At 48.8% G+C, this 12,506-nt stretch overlaps 1 protein-coding gene across 1 annotated transcript in view; it reads right to left on the bottom strand.

Annotated features, from left to right (window-relative positions):
• Positions 1–209: 209 nt before the first annotated feature.
• Positions 210–12,506, bottom strand: part of LOC104166620 (rap guanine nucleotide exchange factor 1-like) — a gene marked incomplete at its 5' end in the record, with an annotated part of 15,927 nt that continues 3,630 nt past the window's right edge. Inside the window, 12 exons of the mRNA XM_009706624.1 lie at positions 210–575; positions 1,171–1,299; positions 2,366–2,463; positions 2,905–3,006; positions 3,150–3,228; positions 3,675–3,769; positions 4,001–4,085; positions 4,232–4,417; positions 4,798–4,890; positions 6,261–6,345; positions 9,554–9,629; positions 11,270–11,381. Of these exons, the coding sequence (XP_009704926.1) occupies positions 425–575; positions 1,171–1,299; positions 2,366–2,463; positions 2,905–3,006; positions 3,150–3,228; positions 3,675–3,769; positions 4,001–4,085; positions 4,232–4,417; positions 4,798–4,890; positions 6,261–6,345; positions 9,554–9,629; positions 11,270–11,381 (1,291 nt within the window). The remainder of the gene's footprint in view (positions 576–1,170; positions 1,300–2,365; positions 2,464–2,904; positions 3,007–3,149; positions 3,229–3,674; positions 3,770–4,000; positions 4,086–4,231; positions 4,418–4,797; positions 4,891–6,260; positions 6,346–9,553; positions 9,630–11,269; positions 11,382–12,506) is intronic.

Genomic DNA, 12,506 nt, shown 5'->3' on the forward strand with positions numbered 1-12,506 from the left:
GAACGCCACTCCGGAGACAAGTTTGTGGGTGCTGAGCTCCTGCTGACCCTCCTTTGTGGATGAAAACAAAAGCCCGGGTATTCCCAGACGCAATCGGCCAGCAAACCAGTAACACGCTTGCATGGGGCCCTCCTTCCACAGAGCTCTCTCCCCGGGTTTAAAGCTGATTCATGGCACAGAGGGACGGGAGGAGAAGGAGGGCGAGTGCAGCGAGCGCTGGCTGATCTCTGCCCTTCACGGCTGACGCACGCGGTCGCTTCTCGCCCGCTGCGAGAGCCCGACGACGTTCACACACCCAGGGATCGCTGCCAGCTGGGAGGGAGGGTACGTCATCCAGTAACAGGTACAAACATTGAACTCCAGTCTCGTAGCTGCCCTCGGTGCGTCTGCGGAGCAATTCTCCTCGCTCGCACAACCCCTCCTCCTAGGTTTTCTCTTCTCGGTCTGTTTTCCGCCTCGTAATGTTCCGAGGTTTGATTTTGAGGGACAGTTCCCACAAGGCCTCCTCAGCCAGGTGGTCGCTGAAGTCATTGAAGAATGACACTATGTCGTCATTTCTTTTGATGTCGTAATGTCTGGAAAACCACAGAGGAGGGCTGCAGTTAAACAAGGGGCTACCTGGGGACCTCTTCCAACTCCAAGCCACCCCTGCCCTGCTCTAAGGACACCCAGCACTGTGGTCTGTGCCCAATACTCCCGACACCAGTGTGACACCAAAAAGGGGAAAAAACACCATGCCCATCGCTGAACTGGGAAAAAAAAAAAAAGACCCTATCACACTGAAATCAGCAGTTAGATCTGCTGCCTCTGCTGCAAGACAGCATTGAAGAAAACCCTCCGTGATCATAGGAACATAGGAACCAGCAACAGCAAAACCTGGAGGAAAAACTGTTGTCTGAAAGAGAGTAGTGGGAAAACTTTATTGCACCGGGTCTCAAAACTCACACAGGAAAAACGTCTTCACAACTTTTAGCCATATCTAACCTAGAGAGGGAAGGAGACTGTGACCACAGCCCCATCATTTCCAGGTCTTCTTACATCTCCATCACGACGCTTGGACTTTCGACTCCCTTCCCCTTGCACAGGGGCTCCCGTGCCCCAGCCACAACCCCCTCAGTCCCCACCGTGGTGCCTTGAAGCCAGCTCTGACCCCCCTGTTGCTGCACTTACACTTGTTGGAAGCACCTCATGCTGTCCAGGATGTTGAACTGCTGCCAGCGCTTGGAAAAGTTCACTTTGCTGTCAATGTAATCAGGGTTTCCCAGATGAACAAAGGTCAGGTCCTGCAGAATCAGGCCTCTGAAAGAGAGAAAGGGGCAGCAGGCCAGGGAGTAGGCAAACAAGTACAGAGGTTAGTCACACACGGGCAGGATGGCCAGCCACGCGGCAGCCAGACGCAACCCAACAGCCTCCCGCTGCTGCCACCGTCAGCGCGGCAACTTTAAACCAGAAGGAAATGTTCCCCCAGCTGAAGATTCAAAGATGTTCAGGCGCAAGGTGCCCACCATGCCCACACAGCTGAGGGACCTCGGAGTCGAGGCACTCGTGTTCCCACTAAGGACGCTGAGGTTGCTCTTTCAGCCTCCATGGAAAGGAGGACCAGGCTGGAAGAAGGTCGCAATGGGAAGTGCCTGCCAGGGCTTAAACCTTCCTTCCAGTTTTATGCAAGAGGGTTTCCCTAGCAAGGTGGTCTGCGCTCCCTTCCCCCCTCTGCCTCCCCTACTCAGCCACGTCTCTGCACAGTCCTCCTGTGGTGCCCTGCCAGGTGAGATGCCAGGTACCTATGCAACCTCTTCTTACAGAACTCTTTCCGTGGAAGAGGGCAAGACCAGGAGAAGTTTTACCGGTGCAAACCCAGAGCAAAGCTGGTATCTAGATCAGAAGGAGGGCAATGGCTTCAACCTTTCATCTAGAAACAGGACGAAGCAGCACGTTTGACAAGGTAGACTCCTCATTTAACAGCTCTTGCAGCCAGCAGAACCAGAGTTGCTGCAGAGGAGCAAGCAGCAGCTTGAAGCTGTGGGATCCATTGCACCTCATGGGAAAATCTGTCTTTCCACGCATAGGCCCCAAAGAAAATATTGCTAAAAAGGGTCAACTAAAGATCCGGGCACTTGATCTTTCCTTTGCCATAGTCAATTCACAAAAGCCTTCTTTACAAAAAGATAGCTGCCACCCTGCCTTCCTCTGCTATAGGACAAATTGCTCCAGAGAGGGCATGTGGGTTGATGTGGCACATCGCCATCTTATTCTAGATGTAGGGCAAAAGGCAAGTGCTGAGCTGAGCCGAAGCTGCTGAGAAATCCTTGAAGGAACCATTTTAACGGGCAGAAGTAATGGCAAAGGAAAGAAACTACCAACTCACAGGTAAGGTATGCAGGGAGGCTCCACATCAGCCAGAGCTGCTCGGTAGGCGCGGAAGGACGAGGAGCTGTCAATCAGTGTGCAGTACTCAGCCAGGCCCTGGCAGAACACAAAGCCCACCGTGATGCCACTGCTGCAAACCCGTTTTCTTTGTAACCTCTCCCCAGAGAGCCATGCAGGCCAGGGAGTTAATGCCATCCTGCAAACACCTCCAACTGATTTACTCAGCCTGACCTCGGAGTGCATATACACAGAGCATTGCTGCCCTCAGCCTCACCAAGCCTTCAATTTGCAGGAGGGAGGAGGAGGAGGAGGCCAAGGAGGCCATTCTCACCTGTGACTGCACTGTCACTCCTGCAGCTGTCAGAATGCCCAGCCACGCTGCAGGCTTCCAGCACCATGGCATTATACCCACTGGAGAGCAATCTGCCATCCCTCCACCCCGGGACATTGCTGAGCTGTTAAAACCACCCAGCTGTTTCATACTGTAACCACAGTTCTCTTTTTCCCCTGAAGATGACAGCCCTCACTGCTCCTCACCTCTGAGGTTTGTTTCTGCCACTCCAGCCTTCGGATGGGTGCAGAATCCAGTGCAGAAAGAATGGCCAGATAGGAATTAAAATTATTCAGCTTTCGTAAGTGCTGTGAAGGGGGAGAATATTCCAGTTACTCTAGAGATCTGAAAAGCCTTCTAGCATCAAACAGCTCTACTAACCAGAAGGTCCTACTCCGCTGCTCTTTTATGGAGCAGTGTGTGTGATTCACAGCAAGAACCAAGCCGATACCTTCATAATCTTTATAAATTTAAGGAGCAGCCTCTCTCGGTCTTGGGCTTTTTCTTGCAGCATAATTATCGAACGGACCCTGGAAGAACAAACAGAAAAAAAAGATAAACCCAGATCTCAGATTTCTTCTTGTTTAATTTAAAAAACTGATAAGGATGGGCCAACAATACTAAAAAATTCATGGTACCTCCAACTTAAATGGAGCACTCTAATTCACAACAAAGAATAATTTCAAGCATGACCACAATAACCCTTCACAGAGTGCATTTATTTGCAAGGGGAATGTTTCTCTGAAGGCCTCAATGGTACCGGACAATAACTCCTCCAGGTTACAGTGTCCTCCACAACCCTCCTGATTTTCTTTCTCGTGTGCTCCAGGGTCTTTAATGAGTGCCCTGCATCTAATTCCTGGCCAAAAATATATGCTATCCCACTTGTACCAAGGGAACCCAACTCTGCAAGGAATCTTTTGAATATTTGTAGGTTAAGCACACTTCAGTGCCACGGTTGTTCTGAGCTCCTTACCAGTAAGACATGTTATTAAAGTGCTCTGTGAACTGTGTCAGGTTGGGGCTCTTCTCTTCATTTTGCTCCTTTGCCCAAAGCAAAACTTCTGGGATCTGTCGAGGAAGAAGAGGAGAGGGGTGGGAAAATACTACACATTATAATGGGATTTCTGCCTCAAGATTCCCAGTCGCAGCCTGTGTTCACAGCCACTTGCTGACACAAGTTCAGCTGACTCCTACAGCCCAACAGGTATGCTTGGGGAGCTGGCAGGGAACACCAGAGATTGCAGAGGGTTAGGTGTTCGAATCCCTCCCACCGCCCTTACCCCATCCTCATCTCTGTACCTCAATTTTATAGAAGAGTTCGGCATCTAGGAGGGTCAGCTGCTCAGCTATTTCATGACTGTGGAAATCATGCAGAGTCCCTGGCCTGTAGGAAACAAGGATGAAGTATAAAGGCTCAGAAAATGTGACCTGTTTTCTTCTATTTTGGACTGAGAAAACTCTTGAGTCCACAGGAAAGGGATGCCCTGTCTCTCAAAGGACCAGGATATCGTTACGTGCATCCTTCCTCACCTGGCTGCCACCCCGCGGGCTGCAAGAGGTTTGATGGAATTGGCATAGCTCAGCATTTTCTTCTGATCCACTTTATCAAGGATATTCTTGCGTAATACTCTGGCGAGGCTCAGCTCCCCGTTGCAGACCAGCCGGAAGACCAGGTCCATCAGCAGCTTGAGAATTTCCTCCGTCAACTCCACTAAGCTGAGAGAAAGATGGAAAACCCAGGGAAGGCATCAGAGCTGCGACTCTGACTGAGCTACAGAGTTTGTATCCGTACCGAGTCTTGTCACTCTCTCCTACAAGCAGAACCAAGTGACTAAAATTCCTCCTCTTCCCAGCTCTTCCTTTCCCAGAGATTCCCCTTTTACTGGTTATTTTAAAATCACTGACTCAGTTAGGACACATCGAGAACCTGCTCTTCCAACAAGAGGGTTCAGCACTATGGGTGTCTCACTGGTCAGGACAGAGGATTTCAGCTGTCATCATAGATGGGGTTTAAAAACCACATCTTCATAACTGCCAGATTTCTGTATTGTTACTGACTCTGCATCTCCCATCCCGAAACAAAGAAGGCAACTCACCACAGCTCATCCACCACTCTCACCAGGACGAAGAAGGTGTTCTTACTGACTCGCTTCTTAAACGTGTCTGGGAAGTGGCAAAACTTCTCATATGTTGGTTGCAAATTAAAGAATCAACTTAGTGTGGTCAGCCCAGCATGAGTGCAATTAATAGTTGCATTGAGGAAGATTAGAATAGTGTGCTATTCCATCTTGACTGAAACTGGTGTTCAGTTTCCAGGAGATAAGGGACACCGATACGGCTCTAATTAACATGGTATTAGGCTGCCACCAGCTGCAGGTAGCAGGGGTGTGAGGAGGTACTTACACCTCGCAGAACTGATGCTAGAAGAGCAGGTGTACCCTGAAACTGTTCTCTCTAAGGTGGAATTTAATGAGCAGCACTCCTCTACTGTGATCTCCCCCATCGGTCTGTGACATCTGGTCTCAACAGTTCTCAGATGGCACCTCTACCTTCCTCACTGCCCAATTTGCTGCAAGGAGAATGGCGGCGAGGGAGACAGCACAGGCTGAAAAAGCTTCTGCCAGGTGGACATATGGAAAGAGAAAAAGGTTATCAGTAAGTCAAGTATTGACAGGCGCCTGCAGAAATGCCCCAGCCGGTATTTTCACTGACAACCACTCTGCACTGAGATTTTCTGTGTCCTTGGCCACGCTGATCCCAGCAGGAGCAAGGGGAGCAGCGGCTCTGCTGCAGATGGCAGTGATGAGCTGCGACGCAGGACAGGCTGACGTCAGGCTCCCTTTGACATGCGTGTACAGGACCAAAGCCCACCAGGCCTTTGCACTGCCTGAACTGAGACACTGCCCCAGCTCAGCTGACAGTGAATGGAGCCACGGGAAGAGGGCTGAGGGGAAGGAACTGCAGGCAGGGTGCTCAACAAGAAGCCTTCTCCATATTCTGCCAGAAATGCTAATGCTCACCCTGCCACGTAGGGGCCCTCGTCTCATTAGCAGTTACGAGCTCAGTTCAGAACTGGGAGGTCAAGAGGACGTTACATTCTGTGCTGCATTTCTTGTAATGAGAGAGAGAACAGATCTTGATGGTTTAGGCATCTCTACTATTAAACGACACCTGCCCAAGCCGGCAATCCCCATGGCCTATCCTGAAGGCAGAAGGCAGCGTGATCCCCATTCTACAAACGAGATGTCCCAAACAAATGATCAGTTCCCCAGTGATGTACAGAAAATCTGAACTGCTCTTCTCCCCTGCCAGGGCCCTCAGGAGACTACTCTCAGGTCCAGTACCCGACTCTGCCTGGACCTGCCCAGCAGCATTTCCCATTTGCAGTGTGGAGAGGTGAAGGAAGTCCTGCTTGGGTCACCTCCAGGAAAAACACATTACTGACCACATTGCCAGCAGACTTTTGACCGTTTGGTCAACTTGCCGTCAACTCCCTCCACGATGACTGCTCGGCTCTGACTCCTGGTGGGGCTGAAATGCCACTCATGCAAAAGGATATCTGTACTGCAGCTTCTTGATGAGCTCTTCAGGGGTAATAAATGTCCTATATGTAGTCAGAAAGGCTTCACAGTACAGCACCAGATCTACAAAGAAAGACAAGAAAGCCTCAGTCAACCCTGCTTTCAGAAAAAGGAAACTTCTTGTAAGGCTGTATCCAGTCTCACAGGAAGAGGACATGGACACGGACACATTTTGACACGAATGGACTGTACAGAAATGCTATGCTATTGTTTCTTACCAGCAGATGGACCCTACAGCACAAGAGGAACAGTGAAATTGCCCTGTCCCCACCGGCATGGCTCCCATCTGCAGCACTCAGCCTTGCTGCTTCGCTTAGGGGAACCACCAAAGGGGTCGGTGAAAAACACCTGTTTGTGGGACAGGAACTTTCAGTAATGGGTCAAGGAAAAACGTGGTTTAGACCTTGGGTATACTTTAAGGAGAAGACCTGATGGTGAGACGTGTTCTCTGTCTTTACTGCTTAGGCAGCACAGAGCCCTGCAGAAAGACATGGTCACTCTTCCCTCCTGATCAGGGACACATGTGTTTCAACACAATGATACAGTGCTGCAGACCCCCTGCCCTTGCTATGTTCCAGGAAATCCGCTCCAGGACAGTGTAAATGTAAGATTATTTTCATCCAAAAGAAGAGTAAATTGCACCGCAAAACTGATGCTGCTACGACCGTGACCCTGCCACAACATAGATGGTAACGCAGTGCACGCAGCCAGCTTCTCTTTATTAACCTGCAGGAGTGGGCACTACAGGCCCCAGAATTGCAAAGGCTTTGGCCATCGTCATGGGCACAAAGGACGGAATTTGAAAAAGCAGGAACTGCAAATGAGAAAGAAGATTTCAGGTCGAGACTGTGGTACATTTGCAGTTCTGGGCAAGGCTTGGTCACTGTGGACAGCAGAGGTCAAAACAGAAACTTGTCAGCCCCAGCATAAAACACGCAGCACTGCGCACAGGACGTGGGGTGGGATGGCACCCTGCCCCTGCAACCGCTGGCAGGGCCTTGTTAGGGCAGACGGGGAAAAAGTTTCTGCTGTGCCTGCCGAGGCCAGGCTGTACATATAAAGTTTGCTTCAGCCAGGACAGGGATCACCCCACAGCCATGTGCTGTACCATCCATCCACTGGGAAAGAGCAGGGCACGGTGTGATAGTCGTGACTCTCTGCCTGCAGTGTTTCTCTCGGCAGGAGCCTCACGGAGATGCTGCTTCCTCCTGCTCTTAAATCAGACAGCGATGCTGCCTTTTGGTTAAAGACAATCAGACATAAGCGCTAAAGCCGGAGGCTGGGTGGTCGTGTCAGGGGTGAGTCCCAGGCCTCGTCCAGCTGTAATCCTGCACTCACGGCAAGTGCGCGTGGCTGTGAGCACTTAACTGACCACGGATTTTATTCCTAAAGACCACAAGTCTCTCTTTATCCCTTATTCCATTTAGCTCTTTTAGAAAACTCAAATGGACAAGAAGCATCACAAGGCATGGAGTTACATTTATTCTGGGTTCCCATCTGCCCAAAAGGCAACGTGAGGTAATACAGCTGGTCTGCTCTGGCACTTGAAGCTGCCAAGAAATTCATCTTTAAAGGAAAGCCTCTTAACTATACCCCTCTGTGCCGTTTGGCTGATTGATTTACAAGCCCTGAATTCTTCTCATTGTAAGCTTAATTCATTAACCCTCTCAGTCACCCAAACACTGGGTTAGCATAGCACAAATTCCTTCGTGCTCCATTCAGCTCAGTGGTTTGGCAGAGCCTGCGAGACGAAGCTCTGTGACTATTCTGAGAAACGTGCTGTGCAGAGCTCCCTCCACCCAGCTGCTCTCCCCATCCGCGCCGCTGTGCATTTAAAATCCTGCTCTAGTTTTTCATAGTCTTGAGAGGTTCTCCATGGCTTCCACCTCACTGCTTGCAGCACCCTCAGAGCTCCCCATTTATGAACCACCAAGGAGCTGCCTTTCAACAGGAACAGTAGGGAAGTTCTTCCAATGTGATGCTTGTTCCAGAGAACAGCAGGAGTAAACCAGAGCTTCTCTATTCCAGTTTCAGCATTTTTAAAAGGGCTATTTCCATCATTTCATTTAGACTATTTTTTTTTTTAAATATATGTATCTAGCCTTGGTGCAATCAATTACCTCCTCCTCTCCAGTATGTTCCTCACTTTGATCCTTTCTGCCTGGATTTGATGCCCGATGTAAACAGGGAAACATAGCTGTCAGAGGAAGGATTTTCTTGCTGGCTGAACGGTGCTGGTAAGCAATTGCAAACACCTTATGTTACAGTAAAAACCCTGCCATTTAAAAATGCACATGAAAGATATTTCCCCTTTGACTATCAAACCTCTAAAATATGAGCGCTGAGTGGTTCAGCGGGTTAGCACATTTTGCCTTGCATCCCAGGAGATAAGGAGATCAATTCTAGTTAAGGCCATCAGCACAAATGTGTTTGGCAGGTTCAAAATCACTCTCCAGAAACATTGCAAAGGCTGTCTTTGCCACAGGTCTTGGAAAGCAGCTGCTTCATGTGGGTGGTGACTGGGTTTGGAGAGATAAAGTGGGGTTTCAACAAATCTAGAGCTAAGGGTTGCTAACCTCCCCTTTCCTCCCCCAGGTCTGCTTTCTTGTACTGTGAATTATCTCTCTGAACTGGTCTGGGTGGCTACCAGCACGCAAGTGGTACAGACTAGGACTAGGAAGGGACACGGTAAGTCGAAAATAAGGGGTGTCAGCAGACCAGCACCTGAACAGCTTGCCCAATGCCCACAGGTACTGCATTAGACGCAAACCAATGTCCCTCCTCTCCTACTTTGACGCAACAGTCACTCCAGCAACTCCTACATCACCACTGCCCTGACGTTCAAAGGGCAAGGAACACCTCTGAAAACAGAATCCGTGCCACAACAGGCTGGTCACACTTGCGCTCGCAGAAGGCAGTGGCCTGCCTCGGCAGGTACAGAGACACCAACACAGCACTGTCACCAACTCCATTGATGCACCTTGCCTTCCAGATCTGGGCAAGGGCTATGAAGAGTTAATACCATCCCTGCTGCTAAATGCAGTGAACAGGCGCTTATCCAGCTTACCTCTATTTCACCAAAGATAAGCACAATCTCCCCCCCCCGCCGCCCCCCGCCAACTCGGAGGATCACGAATGCAGTCCTCTCCACCCTGGTCCAGCTGCCTGCAGCCACATCACGACTAAGCACACTGCAGAGATGCAGAAGACAAGCAGCAAAAGGCCACACCAGACTGCGCTCCCCAGCTCTGCTTTGGTGCATCCACTGTACCTTTCCTGTCCGTCTCTGTTGCATGCACTAACAAAATGTCTCCGGATCCACCACGAACATCTGGCCCATCATCTCCCTGCAATGAGAACAGAAACACGTTAGGCATAGCCCAAGTTCCCTTCGGCCTGGTTTACCATCTCTGGGGTTCAAGCTCAGCAATAACTGGCAGAGTACGCAATGTTCCTGGAACTGCTCACAGCGCAAGCTGGGACATGGTCTTCAGTGCTGGGCTAATCCTGGAATTTGAATAAAGCATTTGGTGTCCCAGATGAGGATCTGGGCTGATTCTCACTCAGGGTCCCTGACTCTTTAAGGCCAGCCTGTGAAGCACAGTGAAAGCTGAACCTTCTGTCCACAGAAGAATGAACAGAAATGTCCCAGACTCCCCAATTCTCCCAGAAGACCATTAACAGAGCAGTAACACTGTGTGAACTGTCTCAAAGTGCAGGATCACGTAACACAGCGGCTGTGGGGTGAGAGGTCATGCATTCGACTTGCATGTTCCTGGAACATCAAAACCTAGTAAGTTAATTCCCTAATCTGGAACTATTTGGCTGGAGGTCACCTGAAGCGATCCAATAACCAGGAGCAGAAAACAGCCCTGCTAACTGCTTGACCCCTGCCTTACCACTCTCTAAAAACGTCTTTCTTCTAGCTACTGCAATTCACAACTAAAAATATGCAAAACTGATCTATCACTCAGCCAGCGGTTCCCACGCTGCAGGAAACAGCTCACAGTGGTAGTTCTATACTGTTTCATGTAGACCGTAAAGAAAAGAAAAAAAGAAGTTAAGGGCTGACACAGATCTGCCAGTCCCAAATGTTCAGAAATCACAGATTTTTAATTGTTTTTTAAAGGAAATATTCCTGCAGAGGAGACTGGAATCGTGTCTAACTTCCCTTAGCAATGTCTTTGTCATTTCAACATGCAAAACACTGAAAAAAACATGGATTACAGCCATGGAGCAGCTACTTCTAAGATGTGAATTTTTCAGGTGACCCTCTGGCAAGACTCATGAAATACTACTTAAAGAATGAGTAATAGCTTCTCAATCTCTAGCGCACATCTTGGCTGACCAAAGAACACTCCTAAAGCGCCAGTAAATGATACATTCTCTCTGTTTTTCAGACTAGCCCCCTGACAGTCTGAATGCTTCAAAAGCCTGCATATTCCCTCAAGCTGCATGTCAAAGACAGCTTGGTTCAAGAGCCTAGTGAGCAAAGCTGTCTGGGAGTGCACCCAAGGCTAGAAACAAAGCCATTTCTCAAATACAGAAACAGTTACTTTGGCTGCTCTTCCACATCAGTAATATAACTTCTTGCTTGGGAAATCTGCTAAACCTGCCTTCAGACTGAAAGGCCGACACCATAAACCCGCACCTGGATTTATTGTGCTCAAATTCTCAGGTGCTTCATTTCATACTGTCGTAGGCTGAGGAGGTGGGAAGGAACAGACTGAGAAAAGGGCACAAGATGCGCTGGCTTTTAGAGAAACATCTCACATCTTTTTAAAGCCTCATTCATTGCTGATGCTCCCTGCCTGTACCAGCATCTCATACTTTCACAACAGCCTGCACATATAAAGCTGCATATCACTTCTGCTGCAATCTAGTTTTTCCTATCAAATAAAAGCTGATGCCTTGCTTGTGCACACAGAGAATCAGATTTTAATACAGCATAAACCAGAGTATAAAAGCAAACCCTGAATGCACCTACCTCTTGCTTCAGCGTTAACCTAGCCATAATTTCACTGTGGTCGATAAGGGATAGCTCATCTACCTCTTCCTCCAACTGTGATGATTCCAAAGCATCTGGTGACTGCTGCTGCCTGTAGGAAAAAAAAAAAAAAAAAAGACAAATACCCATCAGCATCACTGCCCATCCGGGGAAGAGATGCTAGGTCCACCTGAGCTCTCAGTGTACAAACCTTCATTAAACAACAGTAAGTACACAGACAGTCTGGAGGTAAATCTTTTGCAAACAGCCCCAAATGTCTAGCTCTAATTCTGTTGCTTTGTGTGTCTCTTGAAAAAAGGAAAGATGAACCTTTAGGACCTGAACACTTGTCTGCCTGCGTTTCTGGCAGAGAGAATTTTACTATGCTCTGCATAAGTACACATTTCTATGTCTCCTTAATCCACCAAATTTTTAGTGCACACAAATCTAAGCCCTTCCTCAAATGTATAGAGATGGAGCATACTCTACACATATGTATCTTTGCTCACGACCCACTGTGCTGCTACAAGGAGAGATGACAGGCTCTCTTTTTGCAGGAAGACAGAGCAGAAGGCTCTGACCACTTTTTTGGTGTACATTTACAACTCTAAAAAACCAAAGGCTGGTACTCTTCTGGCTGGACACATGCTCTCTGTGCCTGTATTCCTGAAAAAAAAAGTAAAGTACACATGTTCTGTATAGCTTTCCCCAGGCACAGGCCAAAATCTGGTCCACCAGTCAGTACTTTCAGCAGATAGTGAGCTTTGCAGAGCACTCTTGCATTGTCTCCTTCACTGCAGGGATTAAAACCCTCAAACCAACTGCAGGAAAATGGGGGAGGGAAGTTGACTGTCACACACAAAACAATGCCGTTCTCTCTTTTTGCTTTACAAATGCAATTGAAGAGCAATCTCAAGCAGCAGGGAAGCACTCACTCTGCTCCTCCTGAAGCCCATCTGTTACAGCCTGCACCTCTTCATTTACATAGACAAATGATAGTTAAGAGCATTAGAAGAGATATAAAGCCTCCTGCTTTGGGGCCTCAGCCAGGCTCTAACTAGCAGGGCTAGGAAGAAATTCCCCTCTGGAAGACTATTTCCCAACAGTGATAAAGACTTTTTTTGCCCATTTCCCTGGAAGCAGGAGGGAGCAGCCAGTGTCAATGACAGCACTGCCAATTAGATGGATTTAGGATGGCTAGCACAGGCTGCATTAACCCTCTAGGCTCCCTGCGGTA

The sequence above is a fragment of the Cariama cristata genome, unplaced genomic scaffold, assembly GCF_000690535.1.
Source record: "Cariama cristata isolate BGI_N322 unplaced genomic scaffold, ASM69053v1 scaffold17630, whole genome shotgun sequence".
NCBI classification, from domain to species: Eukaryota; Metazoa; Chordata; class Aves; order Cariamiformes; family Cariamidae; genus Cariama; species Cariama cristata.